Genomic DNA, 22974 nt, shown 5'->3' with positions numbered 1-22974 from the left:
CAGAGTGGGAGTGGAGCGGGGAATTTAAATGACAGGCGACCGGAAGCTCAGGGTCACACTCACGGACTGAACGGAGGTGCTCCACAAAGCGGTCACCCAATCTACGCTTGGTCTCACCAATGCAGAGGAGACCACATTGTGAGCAGCGAACCTCTTACTGTTGCGGAGTTAGAATGGCTTTGACCCACATTGGGAATCCTCATCGTGCAGGAATTTCAAAGTGACTGAACCGTAACATAATTGAGGAGTAGAGTTTGAATGCTAGCCAACGGTGGCAGATATAAATCAGTTGTACAGGGACAGTGTCGCGAATCCGGAACCCTCGGGACCCAGGCCGTTCCGGATTTTTCTGGACTTTCGATCGTCTTTCTGACATCACAAATCCGGAAACACCCGAGCCCAGGTTTGGATATTTCCAGATAGGAGACCCCGAGGTCAACAGGTCTGTATTCCGGAACATTTTACGGATTCCGGACGACCCTGCCAACGATCGTCCCAGAGTCCGGATTCCGGAACATTCCGGATTTTCGACGCTGCACCTGTATTTACTTATAAGCATATGGCAGCACAAACTCAATCAATTGATGGGCTTCGCAGCAGGATTTACCTGACCCGTTCTTTGGGATCGCCAAAGGTTTCCTTCAGACGGGAGAAGTCAGGATAGTAGTTCACTGAGGGGGCGATAACCTCGAGCAGACCCGACCTAATTTCATTTGGAAATCTGCAGAGCAAAAGAAATGAGAAAAAAATACAACAATGAAAGGTTGATCTGCACAGAAAGAATTACATAAGAACATAAGAAATAGGAGCAGGAGTCAGCCATTCAGCCCCTCGAGCCTGCTCCGCCTGCTGATCTGATCATGGACTCAGCTCCACTTCCCTGCCCGCTCCCCATAACCCTTGACTCCTTTAACGTTCAAAAATCTGTCGATCTCCACCTTAAATACATTCAATAGCCCAGCCTCCACAGCTCTCTGGAGCAGAGAATTCCAAAGATTCACGACCCTCTGAGAGAAGAAATTCCTCCTCATCTCCGTTTTAAGTGGGCGACCCCTTATTCTGAAACTATGCCCCTAGTTCTAGATTCCCCCCACGAGGGGAAACATCTTCTCTGCATCTACCCTGTCAAGCCCCCTCATTATCTTATACGTTTCAATAAGATCACCTCTCATTCTTCTAAACTCCAATGAGTACAGGCCCAACCTGCTCAACCTTTCTTCATATGACAACCCCTTCATCTCCGGAATCAACCAAGTGAACCTTCTCTGAATTGCCTCCAATGCAAGTATATCCCTCCTTAAATACGGAGACCAGAACTGTACGCAGTACTCCAGGTGTGGCCTCACCAATACCCTGTACAGTTGTAGCAGGACTTCCCTGCTTTTATACTCTAGCCCCCCTTGCAATAAAGGCCAAGATTCCATTGGCCTTCCTGATCACTTGCTGTACCTGCATACTAACTTTTTGTGTTTCATGTACAAGGACCTCCAGGTCCCTCTGTACTGCAGCACTTTGTAATTTCTCCCCATTTAAATTATAATTTGCTTTTTTATTTTCCCGACCAAAGTGGATAAGGTGACATTTTCCCACATTATGGGCCCAAGTTTCGAGCCGCGCCGAGAACGGCGCAGTCCCGACCTGGACGCCCGTTTTTCGTGCCACAAAATGCGCCTAAAAAAACCCTCTGTATTCTCCACCTCCCTGCAGGTCTTCTGGCCTCGGCGCAGCGCAGCACGAGCTGTGGGGGGGCGGAGCCAGGTCCCTGCGCTGAAAACAGTGCCGGGACCTCTGCACATGCGCGCTACAGTCGGCACGCAAGTGCAGTAGCTCCAGGCGCCAAACTGTGTGGGAGGGGCCCGAAGCACGCAGCCCCTAGCCCTGGCCCAATGGCCTCACTGGGGCTGCGTGAATAAGGCTCCTCCCACGGCCAGCTCCTGCTTCCTCCCGACCCGACTCGACTCCCGCTTCCCGCCCCCCGCCTCCAGACCGGACCCAACACTGACCCGACTCCCGCTACCCCGCCCCCAGACCGGACCCGACTCCCGCTCTCCCCCCTCCGCCCCCGGACCGGACCGACCCGACCCAACGCCACCTACCTGTAAATCTGGTGCTGGGGACGGGCCCTGCCCGAAGTCTCGGGCCCGGTCCGTTCAGCCTCCCTCCCCCTTCTCCTTCCCCCCCCCCCCACCAATCTTTTTTCCCCCCCCATCTCCTTCCCCCCCATCTCCTTTCTCGCCCCCCATCTCCCCTTTATCCCCTTCTCCCCCTTCTCCCCCCCCTCCCTCCCTCCCTCCTCCCCCTCCCCTCGCTGTCAGAAACACAGACACTGACAGACAGAGAATGAGAGACACACACAGACAGACAGAGAGATAGAGACACTGACAGAGACACACTGGGGGGGGGGGGGGGAGCATCCCAGCATGCTGTTGGAGGGCTCCCGGTGGGTGCTGCAGTCGGTAAGTAGAAATTTTTTTATTTATTGATTTTTTAAAAAATTATTTCTTATTAATTTTTTTTGATTGATTTATTGGTTGATTTATTGATGTATTTATCATTTATTATTGATGATGGCTCTTTATTTGTAAAACTGAAGTGTTTAATGTTTGTAAACTTCCCTTTAAACCCCCCCCACCATTCCCTACGCCTGATTTGTAACCTACGCCTGATTTTCTAAAGTGTAGACAAGGTTTTTTTCGAGCGTACAAAAATCTTCCCTTACTCCATTCTAAGTTAGTTTGGAGTAAGTTTTCACTGACGAAACTTTGAAAACAGGCGTAAGTGGCCGGACACGCCTCCTTTTGAAAAAAAAATTCTGTTCCAAAGTGAAACTGTTCTAACTGACGAGAACTGGAGCAAACTAAATGACGAGAATTCTGATTTCTAAGATACTCCGTTCCACACCAGTTGCTCCTAAAAAATCAGGAGCAAATCATGTGGAAACTTGGGGCCTATAATCCATCTGCCAAATTGTTGTCCACTCACTGAGCCTGTCTATATCCATTTGCAGATTCTTTGTGTCCTTGCTTTCCCGCCCATCTTTGTATCGTCAGCAAATTAGGCTTATGCTCAGACTGTGCCATCTTCCGACAGATGGCAGAAAGTTGTCGGTCGAAGAAACAACTGCAAGTCCAAGCATTTGAGAGAGGCCGAGGACCTTCACATCAGACATCAACAACATGAGGCAAAAGATAACTTTATAACAAAAGCAAAATACGGAAGCTGGAAATCTGAAATAGAAACAGAAAATAACGGAAATACTCAGCGGGTCGGGCAGCATCTGTGGAGAGAGAAACCGGGTTAACGTTTCAGGTCGATGACCCTTCGTCAGATCTGGAAAGCTTCGAGATGTAACAGGTTTTAAGTGAGTGCAGGGGCAGGGAAAGGAGGGAGGGGAGGAATGAACAACAAACTGTATTTATATAGCGCCTTTAACGTAGTGAAACGTCCCAAAGTGCTTCACAGGAGTGTTGTGAAATAGAAAATTCGACACCGAGCCGCATAGGTCGAAACCAATGGGAACCAATGTCCTCGGGGGAGTGTTTGCTCGTGCTGTTGGGGAGGAGTTAAACTAATATGGCAGGGGGATGGGAACCAATGCAGGGAGACAGAGGGAAACAAAAAGGAGACAAAAGCAAAAGACAGAAAGGAGATGAGTAAAAGTGGAGGGCAGAGAAACCCAAGGCAAAAAACAAAATGGGCCACTGAATATAAAGGGGCGGCAGGAGGGGTCAAAACTAAAAATCATGGTTTAAAAACTAGTATTAAAAAACTCTACCTAAACGCACGCAGCATTAGAAATAAAGTAAATGAATTGACGGCACAAATCATTACAAATGGGTATGATTTGGTGGCCATTACAGAAACGTGGTTGCAGGGTGGCCAAGACTGGGAATTAAACATACAGGGGTATCTGACGATTCGGAAAGATAGACAAGAAGGGAAAAGAGGTTAATAAAGGATGATATCAGGGCAGTTGTGAGAGACAATATTGGCTCTAATGAACAAAATGTTGAATCATTGTGGGTGGAGATTAGAGATAGTAAGGAGAAAAAGTCACTGGTGGGCGTAGTTTATAGGCCCCCAAATAATAACTTCACGGTGGGGCGGGCAATAATCAAGGGAATAATGGAGGCATGTGAAAAAGGAACGGCAGTAATCATGGGGGATTTTAACCTACATTTCGATTGGTCAAATCAAATCGCACGGGATAGCCTGGAGGAGGAATTCATAGAATGCACACGGGATTGTTTCTTAGAACAGTATGTTACAAAACCTACAAGGGAGCAAGCCATCTTAGATCTGGTCCTGTGTAATGAGACAGGAATAATAAACGATCTCCTAGTAAAAGATCCTCTCGGAATGAGTGATCACAGTATGGTTGAATTTGTAATACAGATTGAGGGTGAGGAAGTAGTGTCTCAAACGAGCGTACTATGCTTAAACAAAGGGGACTACAGTGGGATGAGGGCAGAGTTGGCTAAAGTAGACTGAAAACACAGACTAAACGGTGGCACAAGTGAGGAACAGTGGAGGACTTTTAAGGAGCCCTTTCATAGTGCTCAACAAAAATATATTCAAGTGAAAAAGAAGGGCAGTACAGAGAAGGGATAACCAGCCGTGGATAACCAAGGAAATAAAGGAGAGTATCAAATTAAAAACCAATGCGTATAAGGTGGCCAAGGTTAGTGGGAAAATAGAAGATTGGGAAAATTTTAAACGACAGCAACGAATGACTAAGAAAGCAATAAAGAAAGGAAAGATAGATTACGAAAGTAAACTTGCGCAAAACATAAAAACGGATAGTAAAAGCTTTTACCGATATATAAAACGGAAAAGAGTGACTAAAGTAAATGTTGGTCCCTTAGAAGATGAGAAGGGGGATTTAATAATGGGAAATGTGGAAATGGCTGAGACCTTAAACAATTATTTTGCTTCGGTCTTCACAGTGGAAGACACAAAAACCATGCCAAAAATTGCTGGTCACAGGAATGTGGGAAGGGAGGACCTTGAGACAATCACTATCACTAGGGGGGTAGTGCTGGACAGGCTAATGGGACTCAAGGTAGACACGTCCCCTGGTCCTGATGAAATGCATCCCAGGGTATTAAAAGAGATGGCGGAAGTTATAGCAGATGCATTCGTTATAATCTACCAAAATTCTCTGGACTCTGGAGAGGTACCAGCAGATTGGAAAGCAGCTGATGTAAGACCTCTGTTTAAAAAAGGGGGCAGACAAAAGGCAGGTAACTATAGGCCGGTTAGTTTAACATCTGTAGTGGGGAAAATGCTTGAAACTATCACTAAGGAAGAAATAGCGGGACATCTAGATAGGAATAGTGCAATCAAGCAGACACAGCATGGATTCATGAAGGGGAAATCATGTTTAACTAATTTACTGGAATTCTTTTGAGGATATAACTAGCATGGTGGATAGAGGTGTACCGATGGATGTGGTGTATTTAGATTTTCAAAGGCATGCGATAAGGTGCCACACAAAAGGTTACTGCAGAAGATAAAGGTACGCGGAGTCAGAGGAAATGTATTCGCATGGATAGAGAATTGGCTGGCTAACAGAAAGCAGAGAGTTGGGATAAATGGGTCCTTTTCGGGTTGGAAATCGGTGGTTAGTGGTGTGCCACAGGGATCGGTGCTAGGACCACAACTGTTTACAATATACATAGATGACCTGGAAGAGGGGACAGAGTGTAGTGTCACAAAATTTGCAGATGACACAAAGATTAGTGGGAAAGCGGGTTGTGTAGAGGACACACAGAGGCTGCAAAGGGATTTAGATAGGTTAAACGAATGGGCTAAGGTTTGGCAAATGGAATACAATGTCGGAAAGTGTGAGGTCATCCACCCTGGGAAAAAAAACAGTAAAAGGGAATATTATTTGAATGGGGAGAAATTACAACATGTTGCGGTGCAGAGGGACCTGGGGGTCCTTGTGCATGAATCCCAAAAAGTTAGTTTGCAGGTGCAGCAGGTAATCAGGAAGGCGAATGGAATGTTGGCCTTCATTGCGAGAGGGATGGAGTACAAAAGCAGGGAGGTCCTTCTGCAACTGTATAGGGTATTGGTGAGGCCGCACCTGGAGTACTGCGTGCAATTTTGGTCACCTTACTTAAGGAAGGATATACTAGCTTTGGAGAGGGTACAGAGACGATTCACTAGGCTAATTCCAGAGATGAGGGGGTTACCTTATGATGATAGATTGAGTAGATTGGGTCTTTACTCGTTGGATTTCAGAAGGATGAGGGGTGATCTTATAGAAACATTTAAAATAATGAAAGGGATAGACAAGATAGAGGCAGAGAGGTTGTTTCCACTGGTCGGGGAGACTAGAACTAGGGGGCACAGCCTCAAAATACGGGGGAGCCAATTTAAAACCGAGTTGAGAAGGAATTTCTTCTCCCAGAGGATTGTGAATCTGTGGAATTCTCTGCCCAAGGAAGCAGTTGAGGCTAGCTCATTGAATGTATTCAAGTCACAGATAGATAGATTTTTAACCAATAAGGGAATTTAGGGTTACGGGGAGTGGGCGGGTAAGTGGAGCTGAGTCCACGGCCAGATCAGCCATGATCTTGTTGAATGGCGGAGCAGGCTCGAGGGGCTAGATGGCCTACTCCTGTTCCTAATTCTTATGTTCTTATGTAAATTAGCGCAGGTGACCAAAAGTTCGGTCAAAGAGGTCGGTTTTAATGAGCGTCTTGAAGGAGGAAAGAGAGGTTTAGGGAGGGAGTTCCAGAGCTTGGGGCCCAGGCAACAGAAAGCACGGCCACCGATGGTTGAGCGATTATAATCAGGGATGCTCAGGAGGGCAGAATTAGAGGAGCGCAGACATCTCGGGGGCTTTGTGACGTTGGAGGAGATTACAGAGACAGGGAGGGGAAGGCCACGGACAAATTTGAAAACAAGGATGAGAATTTTGAAATTGAGGCGTTGCTTAACCGGGAGCCAATGTAAGTCAGCGAGCACAGTGGGTGCTTGGTGATCGGGACTTGGGAAGTTCTGTGATAGGGTGGAAGGCAGGAGAGATTAAGAGACAAAAGGGATGAAGGTGCGAGGCAAAAGGATATGGTAATAGGACAAGTTAAGAAGACTTGCATTTATATAGCGCCTTTCACGACCCCTGGATGTGTCAAAGCGCTTTACAACCAATGAAGTACTTTTTGAAGTGTAATCACTGTTGTAATGTAGGAAACACAGCAGCCAATTTGCACATAGCAAGCTCCCACACACAGCAATGTGATAAGACCAGATAATCTGCTTTAGTGATGTTGGTTGAGGGATAAATATTGGCCCCAGGACACCGGGGAGAACTTCCCTGCTCTTCTTCAAAATAGTGCCATGGGATCTTTTACATCCACCGGAGGGAGCAGACAAGAAACGAGAGCAGACAAGAAACAAAAGTCTGGATAGGGTGTAAATTAACAATTTTATAAGCAAGGTTTATCATCTCAAATGCACAAATAGAAACATTACTTTATAAAGGTTGAGGGGGAAAAAAAACCAGATAAAATATTTGGAAAAATAGTTTGAACGATTTAGTTCATCTTCTTTCAAAGATATTTAAATGTGACTTATTGCAATTAATAAAACGAAATCATCATGAATAAATTTTCACATCAATTATCTGGGAAAAATACAGATTAAAGATTCCGAATATCAGTCAAATTGCACTGGAAGAATTTGAACAATCTGCGTGCAAGACATGTGCATACAAGAAGTGTGACACTGAAGTGTGACAGTTAAGTGTGGCACATGAACTGCAATGGATATGTACACTAAGCAAACGGTTTAATTATTCACAGATCATCTGCGGCTTGTGAGTCAGACATTAAGCTGCATGTTGAGCATTACAGGCAATATATAATCACAGGCTCAGATTTGCGTACAGAAACCTTTCAAGGTGGCAGGATGTTGATAAGGCTGTTAAAAAAAGCGTTCAGATTCCTTGGTGTATACATTGAGGGAATGAAAGCAAGGAAGTTGTGCTAAACCTTTATAAAACACTGGTTAGGTCTCAACAGGAGTCTTGTGTCCAATTTTGCACACCGTACATTTCTAAGTTTCAGAGAATCATAGAGATTTACAGCACGGAAGAAGGCCATTTCGGCCCATCGTGCCCGCACCAGCCTAATCCCACTCTCCAACTCTTGGTCCATAGCCCTGTAGGTTACGGCACTTCAAGTGCACATCCAAGTACTTTTTAAATGTGGTGAGGGTTTCTGCCTCTACCACCCTTTCAGGCCGTGAGTTCCAGACCCCCACCACCCTCTGGGTGAAAAACGTTCTCATATCCTCTTACCATAACTTTAAATCTATGCCCCCTGGTTGTTGACCTAAGGGAAATAGGTCCTTCCTATCCACCCTATATAGGTCCCTCATAATTTTATACACCTCAATTAGGTTTCCCCTCAACCTCCTCTGTTCCAAAGAAAACAATCCCAGCCTATCCAATCTTTCCTTATAACCAAAATTCTCCAGTCCAGGCAACATCCTCATAATTCTCCTCTGTACCCTCTATAGTGCAATCACATCTTTCCTGTAATGCGGTGACCAGAACTGCACGCAGTACTCCAGCTGTGGCCTAACCAGTGTTTTATACAGCTCAAGCATAACCTCCTGCTCTTGTATTCCATGCCTCAGCTAATAAAGGCAAGTATTCCGTATGCCTTCTTAACCACCTTATCTACCTGGCCTGCTACCTTCAGGGATCTGTGAACGTGCACTCCAAGGTCCCCCTGTTCCTCTACACTTCTCAGTGTCCTACCATTTAATGTGTATTGCCTTGCCTTGTTAGACCTCCCCAAATGCATTACCTCACACTTCTCCGGATTGAATTCCATTTGCCACTGTTCTGCCCACCTGACCAGTTCATTAATATCTTCCTGCAGTCCGCAGCTTTCTTCTGCATTATCAGCCAAACAACCAATTTTTCTATCATCTGCAAACTTCTTAATCATACCCCTTACATTCAAGTCTAAATCACTGATATATACCACAAAAAGCAAGAGACCCAGCACTGAGCCCTGCGGAACCCCACTGGAAACATCCTTCCAGTCAAAAAACACCCATCAACCATTACCCTCTGCTTCCTGCCTCTCAGCCAATTATGGATCCAACTTGCCACTTTGCCCTGGATCCCATGGACATTTACTTTCTTGACCTTTGACCTTATCAAAAGCCTTGTTAAAATCCATCATCATCATCGGCAGTCCCTCGAAATCGAGGAAGACTTGCTCCCACTCTAAAAGTGAGTTCTCAGGTGACTGAACAGTCCAATATGGGAATTACAGTCTCTGTCACAGGTGGGACAGACAGTGGTTGAGGGAAGGGGAGGGTGGGACTGGTTTGCCGCATGCCCCTTCCGCTGCCTGCGCTTAGTTTCTGCATGCTCTCGGCGACGAGACTCGAGGTGCTCAGCGCCCTCCCGGATGCACTTCCTCCACTTAGGGCGGTCTTTGGCCAGGGACTCCCAGGTGTCGGTGGGGATCTTGCATTTTATCAATGAGGCTTTGAGGGTGCCCTTGAAACGTTTCCTCAGCCCACTTGCCGTGTAGGAGTTCCGAGTTGAGTGCTTGCTTTGGGAGTCTTGTGTTAGGCATGCGAACAATGTGGCCCGCCCAGTGGAGCTGGTCGAGTGTGGTCAGTGCTTCAATGCTGGGGATGTTGGCCTGATCAAGGATGCTAATGTTGGTGCGTCTGTCCTCCCAGGGGATTTGCAGGATCTTGCAGAGACATTGTTGGTGGTATTTCTCCAGAGTCCATGTCTCTGAGCCATACAGGAGGGCGGGTATCACTACAGCCCTGTAGACCATGAGCTTGGTGCCAGATTTAAGGGCCTGATCTTTGAACGCTCTCTTCCTCAGGCAGCCAAAGGCTGCACTGGCGCACTGGAGACGGTGTTGAACCTCGTTGTCAATTTCTGCCCTTGCTGACAGAAGGCTCCCGAGGTATGGAAAGTGGTCCACATTGTCCAGGGCCGTGACATGGATCTTAATGACTGGGGGCAGTGCTGTGCGGCGAGCACAAACTGCTGGAGGATCTTTGTCTTCCGGATGTTTAGTGTAAGGTCCATGCTTTCGTACGCCTCAGTGAAGATGTTGACTATAATTTGGAGTTCAGTCTCTGAATGTACGCAAACATTAGCATCGTCCGCGTAGTGTAGCTCGACGACAGAGGATGGGACGGTCTTGGACCTGGCCTGGAGGCGACGAAGGTTGAACAGGTTCCCACTGGTTCTGTAATTTAGTTCCAGACTACATATAATGCACTACCTTTATCTACCCTCCTCGTTACCTCCTCAAAAAAAAATGTCAAGACATTGGAGAGAGTGCTGAGTAGATTTACCAGAGTGGTGATGGAATTCAGTTACATGGAGAGACTGGAGAAGCTGGGGTTGACCTCTTTGGAGCAGTGAAGGTTAAGGGGAAATTAAATGGAGGTGTTGAAAATTATGAAGGGTCTTGAACCCACAACCTCTGACCCAGAAGTGAGAACACTCACCGCTCATCATCATAGACAGTCCCTCGGAATTGAGGAAGACTTGCTTCCACTCTAAAAGTGAGTTCTCGGGTGACTGAACAGTCCAATACGGGAATTACAGTCTCTCACAGATGGGACAGGCAGTGGTTGAGGGAAAGGGTGGGTGGGGAGTCTGGTTTGCCGCACGCTCCTTCCGCTGCCTGCGCTTGGTTTCTGAATGCTCTCGGCGACGAGACTCGAGGTGCTCAGCGCCCTCCCGGATGCTCTTCCTCCACTTTGGGTGGTGTTTGGCTCACCACTGAGCCGCTGCTGACACAGACTAAGACTGTCCTCATTGCTCGCTGTAGGACTATGGAGTGCTCTGCTGTGGCAAAGCACCGCCCTTCCCACAATAAACATGTGGGTGAAGCATCGGAGGAACAAACCAGTCAAAGCTCGAGCAATACCAGGCTGTCTGGAACCCATTCCTGGAAGCGCACATGACCCCAGGCACTTCCTCCCACACAAACCCAATAGCCACTGCCCAAGAAAGCCAGACGGAAGCCACAAACTTAAAAACCTCCCATGTCAAACCCTACAAGGCCCACCAGCAATATACAAGGCCATGCATCATCCCCGAGCCAGCCAAGCCTCAGCCAACATCATCACGTCATCCTGACTCACAAGCAGTCCGCTGCCCACAATGTGTGCCTCATACACCCCCCTATTCGGACATGCCAATGTACTCCTCCAAGTACTGGTGCCAAACTGTACATCAGCTTCCTTTCTTCATCGAGGAGAAAAAGGTAAAACCACAAATATTAATCGATCTTTTTCTGTTTAATCCTTCTCTGTCACTGGCAAGGCCGGCATTTATTGCCCTTCCCTATTTGCCCTTGAGAAGGTGGCGGTTAGTAGAAAACAGAGTGTCGGGATAAATGGTTCATTCTCTGGTTGGCAATCAGTAACTGGTGGGGTGTCGCAGGGATCAGTGCTGGGACCCCAACTATTTACAATCTAAATTAACGACTTGGAAGAAAGGACCGAGTGTAGCGTAGTCAAGTTTGCTGATGATACAAAGATGGGAGGAAAAGCAATGTGTGAGGAGGACACAAAAAATCTGCAAAAGGACATAGACAGGCTAAGTGAGTGGGCAAAAATTTGGCAGATGGAGTATAATGTTGGAAAGTGTGAGATCATACACTTTGGCAGAAAAAAATCAAAGAGCAAGATATTATTTAAATGGAGAAAATTTGCAAACTGCTGCTGTACAGCGGGACCTGGGGGTACTTGTGCATGAAACACAAAGGGTTAGTATGTAGGTACAGCAAGTGATCAGGAAGGCCAATGGAATCTTGGCCTTTATTGCAAAGGGGATGGAGTATAAAAGCAGGGAAGTCTTGCTAGTTATACAGGGTATTGGTGAGGCCACACCTGGAATACTGCGTGCAGTTTTGGTTCCATATTTAAGAAAGGATATACTTGCTTTGGAGGCTGTTCAGAGAAGATTCACTAGGTTGATTCCGGAGATGAGGGGGTTGACTTATAAGGATAGGCTGAGTAGGTTGGGCCTCTACTCATTGGAATTCAGAAGAATGAGAGGTGATCTTATCGAAACATATAAGATTATGAGGGGGCTTGACAAGGTGGATGCAGAGAGGATGTTTCCACTGATAGGGGAGACTAGAACTAGGGGGCATAATCTTCGAGTAAGAGGCCACCCATTCAAAACTGAGCTGAGGAGGAAGTTCTTCTCTCAGAGGGTTGTAAATCTGTGGAATTCGCTGCCTCAGAGAGCTGTGGAAGCTGGGACATTGAATAAATTTAAGACAGGGATAAACAGTTTCTTAACCGATAAGGGAATAAAGGGTTATGGGGAGCGGGCAGGGAAGTGGACCTGAGTCCATGATCGGATCAGCCATGATCTTATTAAATGGCGGAGCAGGCTCCGGGACCGTATAGCCTACTCCTGCTCCTATTTCTTATGTTCTTGAACCGCTGCAGTCCGTGTGGTAAAGGTACTCACTCCCACAGTGCTGTTAGGGAGGGAGTTCCAGGATTTCGACCCAGCAACAATGAAGGAACAACGATATATTTCCATGTCAGGATAGTGTGTGGATGTGGTAGTGTTCCCATGCGCCTGCTGCCCTTGTCCTTCTCGGTGGTAGAAGTCTCGGTCTTGGGAGAAGCCTTGGTGAGTTACTGCAGTGCATCTTGTAGATGGTACACACTGCAGCCACGGTCGGTGGTGGAAGGAGTGAATGTTTAGGCCAGTGGGTGAAGAGCCGATCAAGCGGGCTGCTTTATCCAGTATGGTGTCAAGTTTCTGGAGTGTTTTTGCAACTGCACTCATCCAGTTTTCCATGGTGTAATGTATGCACCAGTGAGGATGCTCACACGTTTGTAGAACCACTGAGTTGGGAGTGGCTTAGTCAGTCACGTGATGTTCACAAGACTCAATAAAACCCCAGCCAGTTGGATTCATAAGAACATAAGAAATAGGAGAAGGAGTTGGTCATCTGGCCCCTCGAGCCTGCTCCACCATTCAATAAGATCATGACTGATCTGATCATGGACTCAGTTCCACTTCCCCGCCCGCTCCCCATAACCCTTTACTCCCTTATCGCTCAAAAATCTGTCTATCTCTGTCTTAAATATATTCAATGACCCAGCCTCCACAGCTCACCGGGGCAGAGAATTCCACAGATTCACGACCCTCTGAGAGAAGAAATTTCTCCTCATCTCAGTTTTAAATGGACAGCCCCTTATTCTAAGACTGTGTCCCCTAGTTTTAGTTTCCCCTATGAGTGGAAATATCCTCTCTGCATCCACCTTGTCAAGCCCTCTCATTATCTTTCATGTTTCGATAAGATCACACCTCATTCTTCTGAACTCCAATGTGTATAGGCTTAACCTACTCAACCTTTCTTCATAAGTCAACCCCCTCATCTCCAGAATCAATCTAGTGAACCTTCTCTGAACTGCCTCCAATGCAAGTATATCCTTCCTTAAATATGGTGACCAAAACTGTACGCAGTACTCCAGGCTTGGCTTCCCCAATACCCTGTACAGTTGCAGCAGGACTTCTCTGCTTTTAGACTCCATCCCCCTTGCAATAAAGGCCAACATTCCTTTTGCCTTCCTGATTACTTGCTGGGTTCGGGGGGGGGGGGGGTGGGGATCCACGATGGGGCAGGCGGATGTGAGCCTGGTGGATGAACTGGTAATGTGTAGTGTGAATGTTAAACCTTTGCTGATGAACCAACTAGTTCATCTTGGCAATGTGTTGCCATGAATTCTTAAGCAAAGAACCCATGAAGCAAATACAGTACAGAGGCCATTCCTTTCGGTTTCTCACAAGACCATGGATGAAACAGGCCATTCAATCCATCTTTGTCCAGCCATCCAGAAACAAACTCTTCAGTCACGGCAAACGCAGCATCCGATTGTCTCTGAACCGATCCCTGGCTTGTTGTCTGCACGGCTCGAACCAGAGTCCACGGGTTTGAGCTCCTCACTCACCATCCTGACATCAATCTCTTGTTCAAATGTTTGTACAGGGGTACTCCACATTCAAATACAATTTGAATGAGATGGCGTCAACGGACCTGTGACACTGGCTTCAGAGGCAGATTCTGGGCGGGATTTGATGTTGTTAGGGTGGTAATGGCGGACGGGGCGGTAATGTTTGCTCACTGGAACGGTTTGCGCCTCAGTCGGTAACATTGGGCAGCGGGGCCCTGAGTCAGGGGGCCGTTGTACACCTCTCGTGGGGCGTTAGGATGGGAAACTCCCGAGTTAAAGAGCCGGGCCAGGAGCGCTCCCAGAGACGCCTGGGGGTTGTGGGGGGTGGGGGGGGAGCCTTTTTAAAAAAAACCAGAAACATTCCTAAAACATTGCAAATGCCACCACAACGCAAATCGCAAAAAAAGATTAAAAGACCAATGGCACTTATCTCAGGAGTCCATTCCTCACCTCTCCGCCGTTGGGATGGTGGGACCGCCCTGATTTCCCAGGCGGTCACTGCGGGGCGCGCTGCGGGGCGGGCATGCAAACTCGCGCCGGTGTCGCGACCGGGGGCGCTGCGCACCGGGTGCAGCTCTTCCCCGCGCCGCCGCTAACCCCCACCCCGGGGATCGCCGCGGAGCGCTGGAGGCTGGCCGCCCACCCAGAACACCTCACCCCCGCCATTGCTGCCGCTCCTGAGGCGAAACACGGAGTGTAGAAGGACCGGAAAATCCAGCCCCAGAGAGGCAGAGAGACACGGTTAAGCATGAATCACCTCATTAGGCCTGGTTTATTATTTCAGAGTATCAGCAGCTGTGTATGCAGCACAGATGGTTTGATCATTAAACCACGCTTTGTCTCAGCATTTCAGACAGAGGTCTGTAATAAACACTGGCGGTGTCTATGCCCTGACCTACATTTCATCTTTTTAAAAAACACATTCTCGACCGAAGGTAATGATTAATGCCTACAATTAGGGTGCAGTTCACTATCGCATTTCAAACTGAAAATATCGTCAAGCCACAAGCACCCGCTGTTCGCCTCGTGTCTCAGTGACAGGAAAACTCACTGTCTGCTTAAAAACCGGCAACGAAAGTAAAGGCTCCCCGACGGGCAAGTCTGTATTGGGTGGTGGGCACAGCGGTACATGTTAGCACAAAGGCAAAATACTGCAGAGGGGGTCTGGAAATCTGAAATATTATCAGAGAATGCTGGAAATACCCAGCAGGTCAGGCAGCATCTGTGGGGAGAGAAACAGAGTTAACGTTTCAGGTCGATGACCCATTGTCGGAACTAGAAAAGTTAAGAGATGTAACAGGCGATCAGACGATACTGATTAGGGTGGTCCTGAGTTCAATGCCCGAGTTACCTGATCATAGTGAGGTGTGGGTTATATAGACCGCCTCAGATGCCCCCTGGACTAGGGAGGAGGTGGGAAATATTGGTCCGGGCTCTCACTGCTGATCCAGCGATCCCGGCGGGGGAGCAGGGCGGAGGGATCGGGGCGGGGGGGATCGGGGCGGGGGGATCGGGGTGGGGGATTGGGGCGGGGGGAGCGGGGTGGGGGATGCAGGGTGGTGGAGCGGAGCGGTGGGATCGGGGCGGGGGGAATAGGGTGGGGGATCGGGGCGGGGGGAATAGGATGGGAGGATCGGGGCGGGGGGAGCAGGGCGGGGGGAGCGGGGCGGGGCGATCGGGGCGGGGGGAATAGGATGGGAGGATCGGGGCGGGGGAGCAGGGTGGGGGGATCGGGGCGGGGGGAGCGGGGCGGGGGGATCGGGGCGGGGGGAGCAGGGCGGGGGAAGCGGGGTGGGGGATCGGGGCAGGGGGAGCGGGGTGGGGGGATCGGGGCGGGGGGAGCGGGGCGGGGGGATCGGGGCGGGGGGAGCAGGGCGGGGGGATCGGGGCGGGGGGAATAGGGTGGGGGATCGGGGCAGGGTGATCGGGGCGGGGGGAATAGGGTGGGGGATCGGGGCGGGGGGATCAGGATGGGGGATTGGGGTGGGGGGAGCGGGGTGGGGGATCGGGGCGGGGAGAGTGGGGTGGGGGGAGCAGGGCGGGGGATCGGAGCGGGGGGATCGGGATGGGGATTGGGGTGGGGGGAGCGGGGTGGGGGATCGGGGCGGGGAGAGTGGGGTGGGGGGAGCAGGGCGGGGGATCGGGGCGGGGGGATCGGGGTGGGGGATCGGGGCGGGGGGATCGGGGCGGTGGGAATAGGGTGGGGGGATCGGGGTGGGGGGAGCAGGGCGGGGGGATCGGGGTGGGGGGAATAGGGTGGGGGGATCGGGGCGGGGGGATCGGGCGGGGGGAACAAGGCGGGGGGAACAAGGCGGGGGGATCGGGGCGGGGGGATCGGGGCGGAGGGATCGGGGCGGGGGGATCGGGCGGGGGGATCGGGCGGGGGGATCGGGGCGGAGGGATCGGGGCGGAGGGATCGGGGCGGGGGGATCGGGGCGGGGGGATCGGGGCGGGGGGATTGGGGTGGGGGGAGCAGGGTGGGGGATCGGGGCGGGGGGAATCGGGGCGGAGGGAATAGGGTGGGGGATCGGGGCGGGGGGAGCAGGGCGGGGGCATCGGGGCGAGGGGATTGGGGTGGGGGGAGCAGGGTCAGGGATCGGGGCGGGGGGATCGGGCCGGAGGGATCGGGGCGGGGGGATCGGAGCGGGTGGATCGGGATGGGGGATTGGGGTGGGGGGAGCGGGGTGGGGGATCGGGGCGGGGGGATTGGGGTGGGGTGATAGCGGGGTGGGGGATCGGGGCGGGGAGAGCAGGGTGCGGGATTGGAGTGGTGGATGCAGGGTGGGGGAGCGGGGCGAGGGGAGCGGGGCGGGGGGAGCGGGGTGCGGGATTGGAGTGGTGGATGCAGGGTGGGGGAGCGGGGCGGGGGCTCGGGGAGGGGAGAGCGAGGTGGGGGCAGTGGGGTCCCAGCCTCGGGTCAATGTTTCAATGTTAGAAACAGCGTGGGTGAAATTCCCCAGTGCCCGGTATGGGGGCGGTTACCCAGTCGGGAAGGGACGTCCTGCCCCGGCCAGGATATTGTGGTTACCGTCAGTCACAGGAAGTGGCTGCTGGGGCAGTATCCGGGCACTCCTCGTGCGGGATCAGCAGCGCTATGCGGCTTCTCCTGCGGAGCGCCGACACCTTTCAACACCCCTCCCCTTCCATTAAAGGGGAGGGGCCGCTGCACACTCTGCTGGGGCTCCCGCTCCTGCCACCCCCTGCTCCCCCCGCCCTGCTAGGCCACGTGGTGCCGGAGTCGCCAGCCCGGCACCCCATCGGCCGGGGAGCCTCAGGATCGGCCGACCCGCGAGTCGGCTAAAAGGACAAAATGGCGGTCTGTAGCGCAGTGGGCCTCCCCGATAAATTCCGGCCCGTGGGCAGATGTAGGTTCGGGTGGCAACCCGCGAGGCGGGCACTGACACCGCTGGCCAAATTCTGCCGCGGGGCGTAAAGGTGTCACCGTGCACGCCGATGATGTCATCGAGAGTCGGGCGGTGGCCCAGTGCGCTACTGGCAGGGCACAGCACTACCTTGCTCGTGCCTCCGCTAACTCCCGTGCAATTTGGCGGGAGCCGGTAATGCCCCACCCCTCCCCCCCTGGAGTAGCTGACGGGAGGCGCCCAACAGGGGAATTCCCCCCCCTCTCCCCCCCCCGATGTTTTAACGTAGGTCACAGAATATCGATGGCACAAAAATGCCGAATTACAAAGCTATAAATACTGTCTGCGATTCACTCCCTCCATGTTCAAAGTGAAACGTTCACCTTACTGTGCTGTAGTAATACCAAAGCTATCCTGCTGGTAGAGGGGCATATCCCATTAACAGTCACTCTCGCACAAGAAACATTCATAATCCACGATTAGAACCAAATCACTTCCCATTCTTGCTCTTTCTTCATTCAGTCCTAAATAGCTCCCCGATTATCCAATTCCAATACTAAACCTACTAGATAGAAAAGGCAATCTATGTGTCGAATTTCACCTGGCTAGAGCTATTTAGAAGTCGAATGAATTGGATAAATACAGTTTGCTGTTGCAAATTTTTGTTCAGATTCAATGATGGAATGAGTCCCAACGTTGATTGATATTGCATGAAGTTTGGTAAGTTACAGTTTCCCTAATGGAATAGTTGTAATTATATGGCCCAGTGTGATACTAAGCTACACTGTCGAGCTTCCATTGCCCAGAATGGTACCAGGGATGAGGGACCTCAGTCACATGGAGAGACTGGAGAAGCTGGGGTTGTTCTCCTTAAAGCAGAGGAGGTGGAGGGGAGATTTGATGGAGGTGTTCAAAATCATGAGGGGTTTTTGATGGAGTAGACAGGAAGAAACGGTTTCCAGGGGCAGGAGCGTCGGTAACCAGAGGACACAGATTCAAGATAATTGACAAAAGAACCAGAGGCGAGATGAGGAGAATTATTTTTATGCAGCGAGTTATAATCTGGAATGTGCTGTGTGAAAGGCAGATTCAATGGTAATTTCCAAAGGGAATTGAAAGAAAGACAGACTTGCATTTATATTTCACAACCACCAGACGTCCCAAAGCGCTTTACAGCCAATGAAGCATTTTTCGAATGTAGTCACTGTTGTAATGTGGGAAACGCGGCAGCCAATTTGCGCACAGCAAGCTCCCACAAACAGCAATGTGATAATGATCAGATAATCTGTTTTAATGATGTTGACTGAGGGACAAATATTGGCCCCAGGACACCGGGCATAACTCCCCTGCTCTTCTTCGAAATAGGTCCGTGGGATCTTTTACATCCACCTGAGAGAGCAGACAGGGCCTCGGTTTAATGTCTCATCCGAAAGACAGCACCTCCGACAGTGCAGCGCTCCCTCAGTACTGTCCCTCCGACAGTGCGGCACTCGCTCAGTGCTGTCCTTCTGACAGTGCAGCACTCCCTCAGTACTGCCCCTCCGACAGTGCGGCGCTCCCTCAGCACTGCCCCTCCGACAGTGCAGCGCTCCCTCAGTACTGCCCCTCCGACAGTGCGGCACTCCCTCAGTACTGCCCCTCCGACAGTGCGGCGCTCCCTCAGTACTGCCCCTCCAACAGTGCGGCGCTCCCTCAGCACTGCCCCTCCGACAGTGCAGCGCTCCCTCAGTACTGCCCCTCCGACAGTGCGGCGCTCCCTCAGCACTGCACTGACGTGTCAACCTGGATTATTTGCTCAAGTCTCTGAAACGGGGCTTGAGCAGAGGCGAGAGCGCTACTCATGGCTGACATCACCGCGGTTAGGCCATGCTTCTCGAGCAACGTGGAGGATGCAGAACAAAGAATATTCATTTGTTTGTTGACCAGAATGAAAACCTGATTCAGAAATACACCAAAATGTTACTTTAGTCCCAGAATTGTTAACAGATGAATCAGTTCTGAATTCGCCAACATGTGGGTGTGCAATGAAGTTAAAGAAATCCCAACATTCGAGGTTTTCCACAGTCAAAATCTGACTCTCAGCCCACAATCTGTTGGTGCCACACAAAACCAAACCAGCAATTTTTCCATTTGCGACATTCAAAAGCAAAACTTGGATTAGTTTGCAGAATTTCTTGACAAATTTCCCTGTCCTGGTAACTTACCAGTGAGTAAATCACCCTCGAATCATGGAATGATACTACGATTCAATTAGTCCCACTCCCTCCTGCTCTTTCCCCATAGCCCTGCAAATTTTTCATTTGCAATTATTTATCTAATTCCCTTTTGAAAGTTACTAACTGAAACTGCTTCCACCGCCTTTTCAGGCAGCACATTCCAGATCACAACATCTCTGGGACCTTATTGTATAATTGAGGGGGTTCATCATTCCATCTGACATGAAATGGTTGCCAACCCCGTTTATTTTCTGCATATAATTCCCGTCACATCCCTCAATCCATTCTCTCTCTCCCTGCATTTAATTGATGCTGAACCACAAACACGCCCCAATTCATAAGAACATAAGAATTAGGAGCAGGAATTGCCATTCGGCCCCTCGAGCCTGCTCCGCTATTCAATAAGATCATGGCTGATCATTGACCTCAACACCACTTTCCCGCCCGATCCCAACATCCCTTGATTCCCCTTAACTCCAAAAATCTATTGATCTCTGCCTTGAATATATTGAGAGACTGTGCATTCACAGCCCTCTGGGGCAGAGAATTCCAAAGATTCACCACCCTCTGAGTGAAGAAATTTCTCCTCATCTCAGTCCTAAATGGCCAACCCCTTATCCTGAGACTGTGACCCCTGGTTCTAGACTCCCCAGCCCGGGGGAAACACCCTCCCTGCATCTACCCTGTCAATCCCCCACAGAATTTGCTTTGTTTCAATGAGATCACCTCTCATTCTTCTAAACTCCAGAGAGTATAGGCCCATTCTACACAATCTCTCACCATAAGAAAGCCCTCTCATCCGAGGAATCAATCTAGGGTTAAAGCACCAAATGTAATTGGCAGACAATCTCGTGTCAGTAGGATTAACGCCAAGCTTCAGAGCTCTGGGAATATTTGGGGTGAAATCAGTCTTGGGCCGCAGTGCACAATGGGCAATAGCTACTTGGCCGCCCATAATACACCCCGCCTAATTTGCTTTTTGTGTAAAACAGGCTACCGTTTTGTTGCCGCCCAATGTGTGCTATCGCCCGAGACAAATTTCAACCCCTCCGCCATCAATATAACTAGAGGCCATCAATATCAGACAGTCACCAATAAACCCAATGGGGAATTCAGAAGAAACTTCTTTACCCAGAGTGGTGAGAATGTGGAACTCGCTGCCACAGAGAGTGGTTGAGGCGAATGGTATCGATGCATTTAAGGGGAGGTTAGACAAGCATACGAGGGAGAAAGGAGTAGAGGGTTAGGCCAATAGATTTAGATGAGGAAAGACGGGAGAAGGCTCGAGTGGAGCATAAACGCCGGCATGGACTGATTCAGCCGAATGGCCTGTTTCTCTGTAATCCTATGTAATTCATTGCTCCCATTCATTCCTTAGCCCGAAGATTGCAAATTCTGATCTGTAAATGTGAATACTAATTATTGAATCGCTTGTGGTGAAGCACGGAGAACAATGAAAGGATTACAACACGTTCACCTCTATATGGCCCCCTCCATAAAGCAACAGCTTGCATTTATATAGCGCCTTTAACGTAGTAAAAACGGTAAGGGAAAGTGGGAACAGTGAGACAATCTTATTCGAGTCAAGAAAATCCTCCACTGCAAAAAACATCTAAAAATAGATAAGAAAATGAAAATTACTTACAAACTTTTGAGATTTTCGGCAACACTATTTACATATGGTAAATCTGTCTGCAAAAGAAAAAAAATGCAAGAACAAAGTAAGTGATTGAGCATTCACAGGAGGTTTAAGTAGCGCTGCTTGTTTTAATATCACACAAGGAGGACGCATCACATCAAATGCCCTCAAGTCAAAGGATATTTATTATTTTCTATTTCCATTTTCTTATTTTTAAGTCGAGGATATGTACTTGAGTTTTACTTCCTTTGGGGGTAGACGCTGAGAGGTTGTTTCCCCCTTGGCTGGAGAGTCTATATCTCCATGTCACAGTCTCAGGATCAGGGCTCAGTCATTTAAGACTGAGATGAGGAGGAATTTCTTCACTCAGAGGGTGGTGAATCTTGGGAATTCCCTACCCCAGACGGCTGTGAATGCTGAGTCGTTGAGTATATTCAAGGCTGAGATCGATAGATTTTTGGACCCTAGGGGAATCAAGGAATATGGGGATCGGGTGGGAAAGTGGAGTTGAGGTCGAAGATTAGCCGTGATCTTGACTTGGATAGGTTAGGTGAGTGGGCAAATGCATGGCAGATGCAGTATAATGTGGATACATGTGAGGTTATCCACTTTGGTGGTAAAAACGGGAAGGCAGATTATTATCTGAATGGTGACAGATTAGTAAAAAGGGAGGTGCAACGAGACCTGGGTGTTATGGTACATCAGGCATTGAAGGTTGGCATGCAGGTACAGCAGGCGGTTAAGAAAGCAAATGGCATGTTGACCTTCACAGCGAGAGGATTTGAGTATAGGAGCAGGGAGGTCTTGCTGCAGTTGTACAGGGCCTTGGTGAGACCACACCTTGAGAATTGTGTGCAGTTTTGGTCTCCTAATCTGAGGAAGGATGTCTTGCTATTGAGGGAGTGCAGCAAAGGTTCACCAGACTAATTCCCGGGATGGCAGAACTGACATATGCTAAGGTTTGGCAGATGGAATACAATGTCGGAAAATGTGAGGTCATCCACCTTGGAAAAAAAAACAGTAAAAGGGAATATTATTTGAATGGGGAGAAATTACAATATGCTGCAGTGCAGAAGGCCCTGGGGGTCCTTGTGCATGAATCCCAAAAAGTTAGTTTGCAGGTGCAGCAGGTAATCAGGAAAGCGAATGGAATGTTGGCCTTCATTGCGAGAGGGATGGAGTACAAAAGCAGAGAGGTCCTCCTGCAACTGTACAGGGTATTGGTGAGGCCGCACCTGGAGTACTGCGTGCAGTTTTGGTCACCTTACTTAAGGAAGGATATACTAGCTTTGGAGGGGGTACAGAGACGATTCACAAGGCTGATTCCAGAGATGAGGGGGTTACCTTATGATGATAGATTGAGTAGACTGGGTCTTTACTCGTTGGAGTTCAGAAGAATGAGGGGTGATCTTATAGAAACATTTAAAATAATGAAAGGGATAGACAAGATAGAGGCAGAGAGGTTGTTCCACTGATCGGGGAGACTAGAACTAGGGGGCACAGCCTCAAAATACAGGGGAACCAATTTAAAACCGAGTTGAGAAGGAATTTCTTCTCCCAGAGGGTTGTGAATCTGTGGAATTCTCTGCCCAAGGAAGCAGTTGAGGCTAGCTCATTGAATGTATTCAAATCATAGATAGATAGATTTTTAACTAATAAGGGAATTAAGGGTTACGGGGAGTGGGCGGGTAAGTGGAGCTGAGTCCACGGCCAGATCAGCCATGATCTTGTTGAATGGCGGAGCACACTCGAGGGGCTAGAT

General features: G+C 49.6%; 1 protein-coding gene across 1 annotated transcript in view; it reads right to left on the bottom strand.

The window, feature by feature from the left end:
- mgat4b (alpha-1,3-mannosyl-glycoprotein 4-beta-N-acetylglucosaminyltransferase B) overlaps positions 1 to 22974 on the bottom strand; it is a 406613-nt gene that overhangs the window by 133845 nt on the left and 249794 nt on the right. The window contains exons 5-6 of the mRNA XM_070877144.1: positions 21219 to 21265; positions 608 to 721 (exon numbers count right to left, since the gene is read on the bottom strand). Coding sequence (XP_070733245.1) covers positions 608 to 721; positions 21219 to 21265 — 161 coding nt within the window. The remainder of the gene's footprint in view (positions 1 to 607; positions 722 to 21218; positions 21266 to 22974) is intronic.

This window comes from Pristiophorus japonicus, chromosome 4 (genome assembly GCF_044704955.1).
Source record: "Pristiophorus japonicus isolate sPriJap1 chromosome 4, sPriJap1.hap1, whole genome shotgun sequence".
Taxonomy (NCBI): Eukaryota; Metazoa; Chordata; class Chondrichthyes; family Pristiophoridae; genus Pristiophorus; species Pristiophorus japonicus.
Note: the sequence above shows the minus strand (reverse complement) of the source record. Positions and strands in the feature narration are given on the sequence as shown.